The sequence below is a fragment of the Nerophis lumbriciformis genome, linkage group LG04 (assembly GCF_033978685.3).
Source record: "Nerophis lumbriciformis linkage group LG04, RoL_Nlum_v2.1, whole genome shotgun sequence".
NCBI lineage: Eukaryota > Metazoa > Chordata > Actinopteri > Syngnathiformes > Syngnathidae > Nerophis > Nerophis lumbriciformis.
Window position 1 is genome coordinate 35,456,981 of NC_084551.2, and position 18,241 is coordinate 35,475,221.

The window sequence follows — 18,241 nt, forward strand, 5'->3', positions numbered from 1 at the left end:
CTTGTTATTGCGCAATACCAAGATATCAAAATAGTACTGTATAGTGACGCTAATCACTAGCCGTAAACAAGCGCCCTAAACCTTCGCGACAATTAAGATGCTCACATGAATATAATAATGTAACAGAACAGAACAAATACCCAGAATCCTTTGCAGCACTAACTCTTCCGGGACGCTACCAACCCTCCCCCCACACACACACACCTTGTAGCGTCCCGGAAGAGTTAGTGCTGCAAAGGGTTCTGGGTAGTTGTTCTGTTGTGTTTATGTTGTGTTACTGTGCGGATGTTCTCCCGAAATGTGTTTGTTATTCTTGTTTGGTGTGGATTCACAGTGTGGCGTATATTTCTAACAGTGTTAAAATTGTTTATTCGGCTACCCTCTGTGTAACCTGTATCGCTGTTGATGAAGTATGCGTTGCATTCAATTGTGTGTGCGTGCAGAAGCCGTACATGTTATGTGACTAAGCCAGCACTCGTTGGACTTGCTGAAAAGCAGACGTGACGATTTTCGGGAGGGGCGCTGAAGTTTGGAAGACTCCCGGGAGGGTTGACAAGTATTAGAATTAGCGGTGAATACGGTGTTATCGCGGCACCGCCGCTGTATATAATCGGCGGGCCAGCTTTAGTGTTAATTTGATATTGCCTCAAGGGCCAAGTGAAATTACACGGCGGGCCAAATTTGGCTCACGGGCCAGAGTTTAACACCCATGGTTTAAAGGATAACATTTTTTCTGTCCCGCCCCTTCTAAGGGACAACATTCTTTTCAGGTCAAAAAATCCCAATAGAGTTAATGTGTATGTTTTTATCTGTATGTGTCAAGATAGTTATTTACTATCACTAAAGATGCTGTTACGCCATTGCCTCCCACACCCCTTTCCTTCAACACCTGGGCCCACCCTACTATTTAAGAAGCACTGCATTAAATGGGCTGTTTGGAACTTGCTCACAATTAAAAAAATTTAGGACACACAATTTTTTTTTCCACAAAGTGAATGTTAATTTATTTATCTATCTGTATTTGACAAGATATACGCTATAAAACTATTTCCTCTCACGTTCACTTGCTCAGAACCTGTAATTTATACAGTAGGTCAATTAATGCATATATTTAAAAGCTATACTAAAAGTGCTACAACACTACACTAGTAAAATACTACATTCCGCCATTATGCCAAACAAGCTACGCTACATACTGTATGTCATTAAAATACTAGTTAGTCAATGTTGGCAACACTGGTTACAAAATAACCAATCTTTTGCCAGAAAACCAAAATGATTGTAATGTGTTAGATGTTTCAGGAACCGTATTTATCAAGCGTCTTAGCGTGCCATTTTACACTTAAGTCCTGAGAATTTGCGAAATTTAGTCCTACTCTCAAACTTAAGAATAAAAGCTATTTATCAACTTTCTTAAGTCTAAGAATCACTCCTACTCTTCACGATATTTAAGAGACCTTCAGAGGTGTCCTTAGTGGTTAGGAGTTGCCAGCGGGGGATGGCACTGAGGCGAGAGAGACTTGCGCGGACGTTCAGGGAGCGGAATGATGTCTTGGCTTTGTTTGATGACGAGCAGCTGATCAAACGGTATCGTTTAGACAGAGCGGGTATTATTTTTGTCACAGATTTAATAAGGGCCGTCATCTCATCAGCAACATCACGCAGCAGAGCTTTCACAGCAGAACTAAAGGTCATCACAATGCTTCGATATCTCGCCACTGGGAAAATGAATTGTAAAGAAAAGGAAACATTTATTTTTGATTCATTGCCAATATTGTTTGTTTGTTTTGTATTATTTTGTAATTTATTGTCTAAATATACACTCCCATTGTCCACTTAATTATTTCTAAGATATTTCTTTATTCTTAGACAAGGGATTCCCTTCCGTGATTGGTAATTTCTATGGACACAGAAATGACGTCACCTAAAATTCCGTTTACGGCACATAGTAATGTCGTAATTCAGCTCTGAGTGTGACACTTAAGATTCAGTCCTACACTTCGCTGAAAGTGTGAGTATAAGACGCTTGATAACTAACTTTTAAGTGCAGCTTTCAGCGAAGAATTTCTTTACTCATAAATCAACTCTTAGCAGACTTCTTAGGAGTAATTCTAAGACGCTTGATAAATACGGCCCCAGGTGTGCGGTAAGCTTATCCCAGTCTTTTGTTGTTTTAAAAGAAAATGCAGTTTGGGCAAATGCATATTTTCTCTGTGGGGTCTTACAATCCCCCTGGATGCAGGCAGACCTTAAGGCCCTGGATCAGGGGTCGGGAACCTTTTTGGCTGAAAGAGCCATGAAAGCCAAATATTTTAAAATGTATTATCTGTGAGAGCCATATAATATTTTTTAACACTGAATACAACTAAATGTGTGCATTTTTAAGGAAGACCAACATTTTTAGAGTATAACAACTCTCTTATTCTTTTTAATAACATTGTTATTCTGAAGCTAACCAATAATAAGTAAAATACTTCTAACCATTATTGCGACTTCTTGAACAGGTGCGGTAGCAAACGGATGGATGGATTAAAATGCATGAGAATGTTTTATATTTTGAACGTTATTTTTAACACCAGCGGAATTATTCATTACTTATCATGTTAAGAAATGTCAGCTCAGATTTATTTAAAGGCCAGACGCAGTCATCAAAAGAGCCACATCTGGCTCGAGAGCCATAGGTTCCCTACCCCTGCCCTAGAGCATCAATTAATTTTTCAATGGAGGGGGGGCAGCATTGTGGATTATTTTGTGAACCAGACGAACATGAGACAACAATCACATGCTCAAAACTGAGCATGTTATATTTCGGGAGAACGTTACAATGGTGGTATTGTCATGGTTTTTTAGTCAGTATTTACAATGCTTGTCCGTACAGCGATCTAATTGGCTTTATGGAGGTTTGATTTGCCTGAGTCCAGCATGGCATACAATATGTCATGTAAGAGGTAACCATAACATGGAGAAATGTCTGTGCTCCTTTTACTTTAACCGCGAATGGTTACCTGAAAATACACAAATAAATTAATTCAAGTAAGACATTTAAAAAAAATTATATTCTGATAATAAAATTACATTTGTGTCAAAATATTGGGGTATTCTTTTTCACTTTTTAAGTAATTTACTTAATCACAATTAATCACAAGTCAAAAGTGTGATTCATCTGATTAAGAAAATGTATAAATTGACAGCCGTAATTTAGACATTTAATTGTGGAAAAACTGCATGGGAAATAGTGCTACAGTACAAACCTATATTCAAAGCAATAAAAGCTTAGCCATAAAAACAGATAATATTAGATCTAAAACTATCACGCTTGGGCCGCATAGTAGCAGTATTTGTCATGATCCCAAAATGCAGGGGACACTAGAGACAGCATGCAGGTAAAGGGTATTTGATATTTGGAAATAAATATAATAAAACATTAGTGCAGCTGGGAGTGCACAGGAAGCATAAGGGAAGCTGTGCAATTCTAAGACAAAATTAAACAGGCTACAAGCTCAACTCAACAGAATGCTAACTGTCAGCAACAGTGTAATGAACCCTCCTAATCATGATGAGGGACAGGTGTGAGGAGCCAGCGCTCAGAGGCAGGAGTAAAATTACATTGTGACAACACACCAACACAGAAGTAGAAAAAAAGAGTGCAGGACAGTAACTCAACACTAAACAAGGGAAAACCCACCACAAAACTCAAAACACTCACGAAAGATCATGACAAAAACAATATTAAAGACTTTGATGTGTCTTGGCAGTCAGTCCGTAAGTTTCTCAAAGAGCAGTTACAATCACGTTTTTTTTGTTTATTTTTACTTCAAATAGTAATACCGCAATTATCATTATTACCATATATTGTTATATCCCTAAACTAGAGAATCACTTAGTAAAGCGCAAAGCTCCAACAAGGCTAAACACATTTTAAAAAAAGTGTTTGTTTGTCCATCTATTTGTTAGCTTGACGACTACTTCCTGATTCATAGCGGAGGACACATAGATGGATATGGTTGACTCTTAGTGTAATAGTAAAATCCTGTATTTGGTTCTTTATCCAGATCCTAACCCAAAATTGAATCAATTATTTATTTGTCACTCGCCACGTGAACATGGACAACATGTATTTAATCTGATTATCATTCGGATTAGAATGTTACTGTGTACATGGACCCTGAAAAAATGATTCAATTATGACGTGCATTTTCATGCATCACCCCTTAAAGGGGAACTGCACGTTCATTATGAAAGACATGACGACGGATGGATTTTTTTTTAATGCATTCTAATTATTAAATAAACGTAAATAAAAATCCGCTTACAGCGGAGTCAATGGGAACTCCAATTTCACGCCCATAAAATCCGATAAATAACCATTGAAAAAGAGCCAACAATACACCATTTACATTTGGTGACTTGAATATTAACCAAGTATTCGTGATACTGTTATTACAAGCGCAAACGGAGACAAACTATTTAGAGCGGCAAAGTGATCACAGGTTTATGCTGCTATGTTCACATCCTCGAGTGGTTTGCTGTTTCCTCGCTTCCTTGCTCCATGTAAGTTTATTCTAGATCATAAATCATAAGTCTGCAGTGAGTAATAATCAGTAATGAAGAAGAAAAAAAAAAGCAAACGTTTTTTTAATTAATGCTTAAAATGATCAAAATACAAAAATATTGAATGTTGTTATAAATGTGTCTGTTACTACATTAAATAAACACTTACAGTATGTATATAAAACCCTAATCGAGGTGTTTGGATGTTTTTTAGGGGCTCTATAGGCAGAATTGAATGGCTCCCATAGGCTCTATTGTAAGAGGATATTTGATCGAATTTATTTAATATTTACAATGCTTTTAAAAAAAAAAAATAACACGTCATGTCTTTCATAATGATTGTGAATGATAAGCAAAAAAAAAAAAAAAAAAAAGGTAGTTCTCCTTTAAATCGGAATACCGAACATAAGCAGAAAGGTGTGTTATTATTTGTGCTATGGCACCACCTTTTGGACGAGTTTGCTCACTGCAGGTGCTGGCGAAGCAGTGACTTTTACTGTAAACAAACATGGCTTTGTGCATTTCTTCTAGTCCGACGTTATCACGGTATTTATTTATCAGTTTTTGCTTCTGTTCACCACTTTTGTTTTACCTCTCTTTTTGAAATAGAGCTGTCCTGTGCCTATTATGTTGTCATTATGTACGTGTTGCCGCGCGTCTTTATGTTATGACATTCTGTGTACGTGTCTGAGGCTAGCAGTTAGCACTTGGAGTAGCTGTAAGGTCGTGAATAAAACAGCTTGATAAGACGACAACAGGTTACATCGACACATGACACTCCAGGCAGTATTTTTGTTTTTGCTTGTCTCGTTTTGAAGCAAAAAACTCAACAGTATATAACACTATTTCTGTACATGTTGAGGGGGGAGACAGCAGCAAGACAATTGCTTCATTCCAAGACTATTAAATTTAGCCCCCCTCCACCACTAAAGTATAGCTGAGACAAAGACATGCAAAGTATGGATAATTCTAACCTGGATTTTGGAAGAGGTGCTTTCATGCGCTATAATCCGAATGACTTTCGGCATAAACTACCAGTCTCGACCGGAATAAAAATTTTATCTAAACGTGTGATCGGGTCAGAATATTCCGAATACAGTGTTTACATGAAGCATTTTTATTCCGGTAAGGCTTTTAATCCAATTAAATGTGTCCATGTGCACATAGCTACTGTGCCACAACTCTACAAAAATAGGTGGAAGTATTGTTTTTCTAAAGGCTGTGTACAAAGGCTGCTTGAAACCAATGAGAGGATAAATACACACCAACTAGTAAAAACAGACCAAGATATCATCAAAACGGAAAATAGAATCCCTCAGCTCTGTAAACACACCTGACAGATGGCGGTCACATTAAACTGGACCTGTGTACACAACCTAAGACTCATTGATGAACGTCTCGCCCAGTCTGGGACAGGTCCGCCTCCTTTATAAAAGAAACATTGAGCCAGGACGGATGTGAGCCTGATTTTCCTCGCCAAAGCCACACAGGGGAGGCTCCCGATCCTAATTAAAATGGCTCTGGTATCAAAGGGCGGGGTCCTGATGTCATGGCTGAGAGAAATCGGTAAGAAGCAGTGTGCATGGACACAGGCGTGCACCTCATGACGCATTTCTCACTCAGTGTCCCTTGAAGGTGCAAGAAAAGATCCCAGATGGGCCTGGGCCTACCTACTCCCGGAATAGGAGGGGTCTTGCTGAGGGAACGTGGGAACTAGAGCGCAACATCTCATCATACTTTAGTTTTTATTCTGGCAACACACTGTTCTGTGGACCAAAATGTGTAGTGGTGTGTGTGTGGGTGTGTGTGACTCACTGAGGTAACCTTGGGACTCTTTTTGCATAGTGGTGATTGGACAGTCCTTGTGTGTGAGGAGGAGCTGCTTGAGCTGGGTCACCTCGTTCTTTAGCATTGTCACTTCATTCTGAAATGAAAGAAAACAGGACCATAATTTAGCCTGACGGATGAGTCCATTGACCCTTGAAAGGTCTGCTCTTGTTTTTGTTGTTTGTTTTGTAAATAAAAACACTAACTATCACTGTGTTATCAAACAAACTTTGCCGTTAAGCAAATAGCGGGGCGGGTCCCCCTCTGTGGACGTGGTGCGATGCCAAGGGGGGGCACGAGTCGGGATGGATCACGAATCTGGTACTTATTTTGGCGCAAACTGAATCCCGACCAGTCTTACCAGGCACCTTTTCACGTAAAATCGGTGCCATGTTAGGGTAAATGGGTTGCGCTTGACGTCATGTCTGGTTGTCGCCTAAGTCTGGTCTGCATTTTGGCACTTGGCGATCACTCCAGCAGCACTGAGAGCAAAATCAGCCAAACTACCTCAAGATAATTTTGCAATATTCAATGCCAACAAAGAAGACGACTCAAAAAACGCCCAAACGTAAGTAAAGCGAGGCTTCACTTTTCCAAATATGTGCAAGCTTGGTGCTAATATACTTTGGCTTTTCCATTGACATGCTACTGATTAGCATTAGGGATTTTAAATGGCGATTTCAACACCTCCAAATTTGCTAATGAAAACTACAACTAGAATGCATGTTACAATAAAACAGCTGCATACTTACAGTATTAACAAGTTTTAGGGCGCAACAAAAAGCACACCATAAACTATACACTTCTGCCATCTAACGTCTTGGACTTGCATAAGTAATTGCAACTTATATTTATTTACTAAAGGTTTGTGTGTACTAAAACACGCGCAAACTTCATGGCACACTCAAAGATGTTCTACTAAACGTGTGTGAGGTGGATTGTGTCTGTTAAGTGAGTAGAATAAGGCGTGCAATTGATTTGCACCTCTGTCTTCATTAATATGCAAAATATATGATGATCATCAAAACACCCACCATACTGCAAGGAGAAAATGCAAATATAATTATCGCAACGTGATTTATCAACACTTATCACTATTTTGGGAGCACTATTTAGTGTCTTATTTAGCACGTTTGAAAAGGATATGCAAACTGACACAGTTCCACACAAAGCTTGCACTGCAAAGACACACAATAGAGAGAATTATCTGTCTATCGTGTACGTTTCAACATATTTGGATGGTCTGAAATAAAAGTATAAGACACATTGTTCAGCAACATCCTTTTATAATTGTATAGCTTCTAAATGACTTAAGGGGCTGATTAAAATAAATTCAATTGATGCGTTTTGGTGTCATTTATTTTTCTTTTTAATGACGTTCGTTTTCTCACATAAAATATATATTACTAACATATACCTTAAACAGTATGATAAACATTTGAAGTATGCATTTTTTGCATTTTGAGCACAGTGTTGCATCCTGCCTCCCATGCACCTTTAGCGTTAAAAAAAAAAAGCAAAAAAAGTGGTGTCACTGTAGATGCAACTGCTTCTAAAATGCCCATAAAAAGTAGTACATGTCTCCTGCATATTTGAGAACAGCAAAACGCCACAGGTAGGAGCATGATAACATGAATGTGTAGTGAATGAGAGTGTCTCCGTGGTGATGATCCGTAATAGTACACGCAAAATCCCCATTTGAATAAGGCGGTCTGCACCACTTTTCAATTGCACACGTAGTGTTAGAAGATCGGACGCAACACGCCCACTTATAGTACACGTTATTTCATAGATGATACACGCTGTTTAGCGCAAGGTATTTAAAAGTTAAAGTACCAATGATTGTCACACACACACTAGGTGTGGCGAAATTATTCTCTGCAGTTGACCCATCACCCTTGATCACCCCCTGGGAGGTGAGGGGAGCAGTGAACAGCAGCGGTGGCCGCGCCCGGGAATCATTTGGATTTTAGTAATCAGGCCCTTAGTGTCATACCTGCGAATAAAACTAAATGTGATAAAAAAAAAACAAGATATAACGGGACAGCAGTTATCATAATCATCTCATTTGTATATGTTGAAAAAAAAAGAGATTTTATCATCAAAAACAATTAATTATAATTAAGACACACATAAGTACCAAAAAGTGCTTCTGTTGAGTACCGGTATCGATTCCCAGTTCCTGGGATTTGGTAGAGTACCAGTTCAAAAGCGAAGAGTACGCCTTCCTAGGCACATGTGAACATGCTTTATCAGTATCATGCAGTATGACTGTAAGTGGTTATGGCCTTCCCTCCATACACTGTACATAACACATTGTAAATATTGTTGGCCTGAAAAAGATTTAGAAAAAGTAGCTAATGTACGCTATAAAAAAATCATGTTATGATGTCATCTATTTTTAGATTATTACTCACCGGAAAAACACAGCCTATCATTTAGAGAGAGGAAAAAAATGATAATTTTGAAATTATATTTTGACCAGAAGTGTGCAAATTTTGTGAAGTTACAAATACTAAATCATGATTGTGCGTGAATCATCTTTACACAAAACATTGTATATTCTGCTGACACGATGCAATTTTAACAATATTTTATACTCAATACAGTCGTCCCTCGTTTAGAGCTGTGAAATTATTCCAGACATGACCGCGATAAATTCATTCCTGCGAAATACAAGTCATTAATTATAAATAAAAAGCCAAAAAAAATGGTTTACTACCTTCTAAATATGTTTTTTTAACATTATGAGAGCCCTCTAGACATGTAATAACACACTTTAATCACATTTACGTTCTTTTGATCCAATATAGTAATGCTGCCTGAGGCTAAGCCAGGGGTCGGCAACCCGTGGCTCTAGAGCTGCATGCGGCTCTTTAGCGCCGCCCTGGTGGCTCTCTGGAGCTTTATCAAAAATGCATGAAAAATGGAAAAAGATGAGGGGAAATTTTGTTTTGTTTTGTTTTAATATGGTTTCTGTAGGAGGACAAACATGACACAAACCTCCCTAATTGTTGTAAAGCACACTGTTTATATTAAACATGCTTCACTGATTCGAGTATGGTATTTGGCGAGTGCCGTTTTGTACTACTCATTTTGGCGGTCCTTGAACTCACCGTAGTTTGTTTACATGTACAACTTTCTCCGACTTTCGGGGACGTGTTTTATGCCACTTCTTTTTCTGTCTCATTTTATCCACCAAACTTTTAACGTTGTGCATGAATGCACAAAGGTGAGTTTTGTTGATGTTATTGACTTGTGTGGAGTGCTAATCAGACATATTTGGTCACTGCATGACTGCAAGCTAATCGATGCTAACATGTTATTTAGGCTAGCTATATGTACATATTGCATCATTATGCCTCATTTGCAGAGGTGGGTAGTAACGCGCTACATTTACTCCGTTACATCTACTTGAGTAACTTTTGGGATAAATTGTACTTCTAAGAGTAGTTTTAATGCAACATACTTTTACTTTTACTTGAGTATATTTATAGAGAAGAAACGCTACTTTTACTCCGCTACTTTTATCTACATTCAGCTCGCTACTCGCTACTAATTTTTATCGATCTGTTAATGCACGCTTTGTTTGTTTTGGTCTGTCAGACAGACCTTCATAGTGCCTGCGTTTCAACAAATACAGTCACTGGTGACGTTCACTCCGTTCCACCAATCAGATGCAGTCACTGGTGACGTTGGACCAATCAAACAGAGCCAGGGGTCACATGACCTGACTTAAACAAGTTGAAAAACTTATTGGGGTGTTACCATTTAGTGGTCAATTGTACGGAATATGTACTGTACTGTGCAATCTACTAATACAAGTTCCAATCAATCAATCAAAAGTGTGAAGGAAAAAAGACAATTTTTTATTTCAACCGTACACCCCGTCAAAAGCCTAAAGACTGACTGCACAGTTCCTGTCTTCACAATAAAAGTGCCGCTCCATCGCGCCTGCGCTTTCAAATTAAGAGTCTCCGAAAGCCTGCGCAAACAAGCTAGCAAGCTACGGAGTTTGCCGCCAATGTATTTCTTGTAAAGTGTATAAAAACAAATATGGAAGCTGGACATATAAGATGCCAAAAACCAACCACTTTCATGTGGTATTAGACAGAAAGGAGGAACTTTTCTTCTCCTCCATTTGAAAACGTGGACGTTTGTCATCACTACTGTCTGATTCCAATCAATGCAAGTCATCAGAATCAGGTAATACACCAACTTATATTCTTGTCTTCATGAAAGAAAGGAATCTATATGTGTTAAACATGCATGTATATTCATTAAAACACTATTAACATGTAAACAAAAACGGCAAAAAAAATAAATATAAATTATATACTGTATATATCAATGTATGTATATATATATATATATATATATATATATATATGTGTTTGTATATATATATATATATATGTATATATGTGTGTGTGTGTGTATATATATATATATATATATATATATATATATATATATATATATATATATATATATATATATATATATATATATATATATATATATATATATATATATATATATATATATATATGATATGTGTGTGTATGTTACTCATCAGTTACTCAGTACTTGAGTAGTTTTTTTACAACATACTTTTTACTTTTACTCAAGTAAATATTTGGGTGACTACTCCTTACTTTTACTTGAGTAATAAATCTCTAAAGTAACAGTACTCTTACTTGAGTACAATTTCTGGCTACTCTACCCACCTCTGCTCATGTGTAGGTATATTTGAGGTCATTTAGTTTCCTTTAAGTCCTCTTAATTCAATTTATATCTCATGACACACTATCTGTATGTAATATGGCTTTTATTTTTTTGCGGCTCCAGACAGATGTGTTTTTGTATTTTTGGTCCAATATGGCTCTTTCAACATTTTGGGTTGCCGACCCCTGGGCTAAGCCAATCAGTGGCCCGATACAGAACAGCGGGCTCTGAATGGTTTGGTTTCCTCTCGTGGCCAATACTACTGTGGTATTAGTATTTTTCAGTTTATTTAGACAGTTTTATGCTTAAATATGCTTCATTACTGCGTGGCGCAGTGAGAGAGTGGCCGTGCGCAACCCAAGGGTCCCTGGTTCAATCCCCACCTAGTACCAACCTCGTCATGTCCGTTGTGTCCTGAGCAAGACACTTCACCCTTGCTCCTGATGGGTGCTGGTAGCGCCTTGCATGGCAGCTCCCTCCATCAGTGTGTGAATGTGTGTGTGAATGGGTAAATGTGGAAGTAGTGTCAAAGCGCTTTGAGTACCTTGAAGGTAGAAAAGCGCTATACAAGTACAACCCATTTATCATTATTTATTTATTATTTAGAATTAAAAAAATTTTTAGATTATGTTTATAAAAACTAAACTGCAATATTTGAGGCATTTTTTGTGTGAAATATTGTTATACAGTGAAATATACTGTATTTATTTGTCATCAAACGACTGTACTTGTACTTTGTAAACCACTGTTTTCGACACTCGAGACAAAACATTCACTCTGGTGTTAAATCCGATGGGTCTGAGGTTATACTGTTTGTATGCATTTTTCTTTTTCCATTATAATGCCGCTGTACTGGCTGCCGTCCGCAGGAGCTCTGTGCTCATGTTTTACCCCTTTTGTTTTCGTAATGTTTTGGAGCGGCCCTTTGGGACTGTGCAACAAGGTGTGGCACTTTAGTGGCCATGTTTGCGCCTGAGACCGGCTGTTGGCTATCTCCATCCATCCATCCATTTTCTACTGCTTTGACGCACCAAAATCCGCGTGGAGGCACCGGAGGAGATGCGGAGGAAGAGACGCGGCTGAAGAATTACAGTAGGTTTGAGTGTTGGGATGGACGAGCTTCACGGAGCCCTGGCTGAACGAGTCTTTATTGGACACTTCGGTCTCCCTGGACGAGTGAGGACTCCCTCACTGGACATTGGTCAAAAGCTAGTGGGTAGCCTAAGACGGAGTCGGCTCTCTTTGTTGCTTAGTTGGGTCTGTTCCTGTCTCTGGCCTTGCTGCCCTAACCTGACTCTCGCCAGATCCTTGTAGTTTGCTGAGCTCCACACAAGGATCTGGGCTCGAGGGCAATGCAAACTCCTTCAAGATAGCAAAAAAAAATGAACCAATCAGGATCGCTGGGCGGGATTTCATAGAAGTGACGTAGCGCCGAAGCGACTATAGATTCAAACAACAACGGCGGCACGCAGCGACGAGTCGTGACTGTTTTGTCGAATCTATCGAATATTAATTATTTTAATTAATTAATTAATTATTTTCGCTCTGTCGTTATCCAATATGTCGGCCGTTCTTATTTGGATTTCCCAGCGCCGCTCTCATCAGCGTCACGGGTTGATTTGGATGTGAGTGGTTGAAGTAGCAACATCATTCAAGATAACAGACGAGTGGTTTATCCAATCACATACAATGATTTCTTTACAAGGCCCCGCCTTCTGAAATACATCTGCTATTGAGAAGTCCCAGATCCTTGTGTGGAGCTCAGCGAACTACAAGGATCTGGCGAGAGTCAGGTTATTGCTGTCCCCCTCTTGAGTCTGATTCCGACTAGGGGTGATTGCTATGATATGCTGCGATACATAAACTGACATCATTGTCCTCATTAACTTTAGTCCTACATGGATTTTTTCGGCATAAACGCTCTGCAACAGCGTCTCTTAAACACCATGTCCAATTTGATTAAGAGGAATGAAAAATAGCCTAGAAATGTGACTTTTGAACCTCAGACAATTATTCTTGTACAATTACAAGTCATTATTAATATATCTAAAATAAATCAAGCCATATATCTAATTGACTATAATAGTTTATTTTATTTGTAGATGGATGCTGGAAAAATGATGTGATTCTACTGCAACATGTTCAGACATTCATTTATTGTCATTTACTGCAAATTTTAAATAAGTTTAAGTATGCCTGATGGTGTAACTGTATATGCCTGTTGTTGCAGAGAGCGTGAGTTTGATTCCTGCCAAAGCCAAACCACGCTGTGCCCACCCCTGACGGCTGAAAGTAAAAAAAAAATCTGTTTAAGGTTTTTGGTGAGCAGGAGCCAATTTTGGGTGAAATGTGGGCTGTACTGTCCATACAAGCATGAGGCATTATTGTGTACACCAAATATGTCCATTGTGTACCTGAAGCTGCATATTGGTCTGTGTGAGTTCTTCTGCTTTCTTCTCTAACGACATCACCCACACTTTCCTCTTCTGCCGGCATCGCGTCGCCGCCGCTCGGTTCCGTTCCAGAAACTTCCGCCGACGTTCGTCCGGGTCCTCGTCCGCTACCCTCCTGCGTCTGCCGCCGCTAGGGGGCGGAGACTGCAGCGTCTGCGTGGGCTGCATCTGCTGTGTGGCGGGAGACATCTGAAAGGCAGAAGGAGGCGGAGGGGTTCTGTGAGTGAGATGCATCATAAATGAGCTTTCTGAAGAGGGAGTTTATGTCTGCCAACGTCCAACCACAGACATAATCACTGGGACACACCTGGAAACCATCCATGCACCTGACTGCGCTCCAAACAAGCCTCCATACATTTACCACCTACAGCTATTTCAAGAGTGCCAAGTGGCCTCAAAACAACATCTGCTTGAATGAGTGAGTGACTGGGCTGATTCACCAACCTGCCCACCTAGTTAAGGAGGTGTCGGGCCCTTTTCCACCGCTCACTTACACCCAGACACAACTTTATATATATGCCCTGACACATCTTGACATAGACTTGGCAAGGTCAAGTGTTTGCCGTTTGGACCATTACCATTTTTATGAGAAGCACGGAAAACACAAGCGGCTTTAATGGATGCCAAGCATACGTACAGTGTTGTTTCGATGCATTAATGGTACGTTTGGAGCATACAAAGACTTGTGTGGGTCCATTATCCAATAGGCCTATCACAGCAAAGGGCATTAGGAAATGCAAGGACAAAGAGTTATTTTTAACGCTGTCAGCAATACTTTTCTTTGAAGTCAAACCAAATTAACAGTGGAACCCATTTAAAGGGGACCTATTATGCAAAACCAACTTGTTTTCTACCTATTAGCACCTGTTTTTTGTTTATTTGGGAACTTCATAAATCATGATAATTTGAAATCTAACCATGGCGATATGGCAGAGATATTTATGAAATAATCTTGGCTTCCTTCATACTTCCTCCAGACAAGCTGTTAGGAATTTGCACAATTTTTGACATTTACCCGAAGAGCTTTGCGTGAGTCCAACATTTTATTCCGACGCTGTAGTCGTTAACAGTGTTGGGACTGTAACGCCGTTAGTTTTGGCGGTAACAAGTAATCTAACGCGTTATTTTTTATATTCAGTAACTCAGTTACCGTTACTACATGATGCGTTACTGCGTTATTTTACGTTATTTTTTATGTAGTATCGGCTAGAAACAGAAGATCTGAGTGTGTTTTATTGGAGCGCTGCGGTGGAAAAGAAAAGGCGTGCTTTGTGTGTGTGGGGGCTGGAGGGTACTCCCATACCGTAGTTGAGGAGCGGAGGGGAGACGTTCCTCCAGGGCCTATGTACTTCGGGGCTAACAACCTTCACTTTACCCGGAAGGGGGTCTTTACAGCTGAGGGCGAATGACGAGGCCGGCGGTTTGTTGCAACTTTGTGACTTTATCCTCTGTACCGAGGATGTCGTTGTGGCTTGTGCAGCCCTTTGAGACACTTGTGATTTAGGGCTATATAAATAAATTGATTGATTGATTGATTGATTGATTATTGGACGCAGCCATCCACCAAGCTAGAGCACCTGCACGCACTCACTGTCGCCGCTCGCACACCTCTCTCGCCCACTCACTCACTGACGTCACTCACCTCACATGCTGTCATATCTTAAAGGGCCACACACACACACACACACATACGCTACTCTCATAACTAACAATACATCATGGCAAAGCCAGAAGTCGAGTTTTTTAACATGGAGACATTCTCAATACTTTTCTTTTGTCGAGCGCAAAGAAAATAACATTTTAGTTAAATGTAAGTTGTGTCTTGGATCAAAGAGCTTATCTACTTAAAGTTCAAGTTAAAGTGCCATTATGTTGCAGCTATTTAAAATATGTTGCAGCTATTTAAAATAGTTTTGTCAATTTGTTCTGGCCTGAAATAAATTGGCCCTTTGAAACATATCTTTGTCTTTGTGTGTTGTATGTAGACCACATTGCTTTCTGAGTTCAGCGATGCAAATGCATGTCAAGTTGATCAACAGATTGTATTATTCTCCAGTGCAATAACAGTACTGAAATGAAGGCTAAAAGGGCATTAATGGGAGCCTTAAAAAAAGGGGGGAAAAAGAAGAAAAAAAAGAAGTAACTAAATAGTTACTTTTCACAGTAACGCATTACTTTTTGGTGTCAGTAACTGAGTTAGTAACTGAGTTACTTTTGAAATAAAGTAACTAGTAACTGTAACTAGTTACTTGTTTTCAGTAACTAACCCAACACTGGTCGTTAAGCTCCTTTTGTGGAGCAGACTGGCTCGTACATGCACATGCATGCTAAAATTCTTCACTGTTGCCATTTGTAATTAAAAACAGCTTATAGTTCGAACTTACAACTGTCAGTAGACTCCATAAGGAAACGCTAAAAAACTACAACATGGCTGACGGGGAGAAGGCGCAGTCGATGTGGAGGCACGTAAATAAGACCACGCAAAAAACTGCGCATCCTGAAGAGACGTCAGAAAGCGGCTTGAAGATGGTCTGTAAAACATAATCTATACAACATTTTGCACTACCATTACATGTTATGTGGACCAAGTGTTTCGTAACCATAGGGCCGCGCCTTTGTTGGGCCACTAAAAATATCTGTTTCTCAGTAGGACCGCACCTTTGTTGGGCCGCTAAAAATATCTGTTTCTCAGCTGTGGTCCGTATGGGCCTTAACAGCACTAAGTTGTAATACACTCCTCCACCACTTGTGGCAGTAATGACAATATCAAACAAACAGAAGAAAGGTGGAGCTAAAGTCATTAAGAAGTTTCTTAAGCGCAAAAATTATGACTAAAGTGATGCTGTATTTTCATTTGCACATTTGACAGTTTATTTATATATATATATATATAATTTATTATGAATGTAGTTCAAATGTATTTATTTTAGTACCGTGTAATTTAATGTAAGTTTGTTTTTAAACCAAGTATTATGAGTCCCTTCTTTTGCAATATACTTATATGATTATTTTTTATTTTTGTAATCAGCCTGAACTAAGCCTTGATAATAATCTTTGTGATTAACACATGATTTCATAACATTTGACAAGGTTTACCCTGTTAAACTGTAAGTAGGTTCGATTTATTTATTGAATATGATTACAATCATACTAGTACTAATATTAGAGTTGGCCACGGGCCCCTTTGTGGTGAAAAGGTCAGGCCCCGAGGTAAAAAAACGTTCAGAATGCCTGATGTAGACCACAAAGAAGTGTTTTAAATGTAGAATTGTTTTAATAATAAGTTGACATTGTTAAGATGGGCTCATGTTGACATAAGCAGTTGTCAAAGGAATTGGACATAATCATTGCTTGGACATTTACTTGTGACTTCGGATGGAGACATTAGGACAAGGATAGTCAACTAAATTGTTTTGGGGGCCACATTTCCAGAAAGCTTGACTTCTCCCTTCACTATTATTCTAATTTGGTATATTCCGTAGAACAAGCATCCTCTACAGTCGACATTTGATTCTGGTCTATTTGTTATGTCGGAGTTAGTTCTGGTGTTTTTAAGGACCTTCTGCAAAAATGTGAGTCTCTCACAGGTTACTTGAATTGAACTTGCCGGCAAACAGTTGAATAGCCCAAATGATGAAAAAGAGAGGACCTAAAATAGAACCTTGAGGAACACCACTCGTATAACTAAATAAGTTGAACAAATGACTACTGACTGCTCTTTATTCAAACAAGCTACAGTTACTACTTGGTTATAAAATTCACATCACGAAACAAATTGCCAAAAAGGAGAGGACTTAAGGGGTGCATTGAGGAACGCCTCTGGTATATAAATTACAAGTTTGTACCCTGGAATTATTTTTTGCTAGCAAATGTGTTTACAGTGGTCCAAGTTCCTCTATACGACTGTTACGGCTCAGACTCTTGCCAACGCCGTTCATCCATCTGTGCGCGCCAGTGAGTGCACCTCGGGACACGCCCACGGCCGCGCTCAGCCAGGGACGCGCCGCGCGCGTCTCCGCCCAGCAGAAGCCGCCAGCTGCAATCATTTACCGGAAATCGGCACACCTGCCTGTGATGATCAAGCGGTCTTCTTAAGCCTGGACAACCTGTCGTCGCTCGCCGGAGTATAGTCTTCTTACCCTTCGCTTCCCGTGGTCTTCCGTGATCCCCTGTTGTTTCCCCTACCTCCCGGACTGCCCTTTTGGATTCTCGACCTCCCGCTTGGAAACGGATCTTGCCTCTTCTCTCCTGCCCTGGATCATCTGCCTGCCCAATGGACTGTCTTCCTGCCTTGTTCCTCCTCTCGCCCAACACAACACTTGGCAACACACACTACAGCTAATCACAAACATAGCCACACATCACATACACTTTTGGATCTAGTTCGCACTCCATTTTCCTTAGTTTATATTTGTATTGTTTGATTATTATATATATATATATATATATATATATATATATATGGTTAATATATATAATAAATCATTGTACATACTGCCATCTAGTGTCTGTCGCCGTCACCTCCCCTTAGTCCAACCATTACAACGACAGGAGCAATCTAGTGTTTTTAGGAATTTGCTGCAAAAATGTTCCTGAACTTGGGGGTATCGTACCCAGATCGGATTTGGCCCCAGGTCTGCCAGTTGAATAGCCTCGCATTTGGAGAATTTGACAATAATAAA

The 18,241-nt window shown here is 39.4% G+C and overlaps 1 protein-coding gene across 3 annotated transcripts in view; it reads right to left on the reverse strand.

Annotated features, from left to right (window-relative positions):
- Positions 1-18,241, reverse strand: part of creb5b (cAMP responsive element binding protein 5b) — a 182,793-nt gene that overhangs the window by 3,272 nt on the left and 161,280 nt on the right. For all 3 annotated transcript variants that reach the window (XM_072913011.1, XM_061953645.1, XM_061953638.1), the window contains 2 exons: positions 13,521-13,748; positions 6,367-6,475 (listed from right to left, as the gene is read on the reverse strand). In XM_072913011.1, the coding sequence (XP_072769112.1) occupies positions 6,367-6,475; positions 13,521-13,748 (337 nt within the window). The remainder of the gene's footprint in view (positions 1-6,366; positions 6,476-13,520; positions 13,749-18,241) is intronic.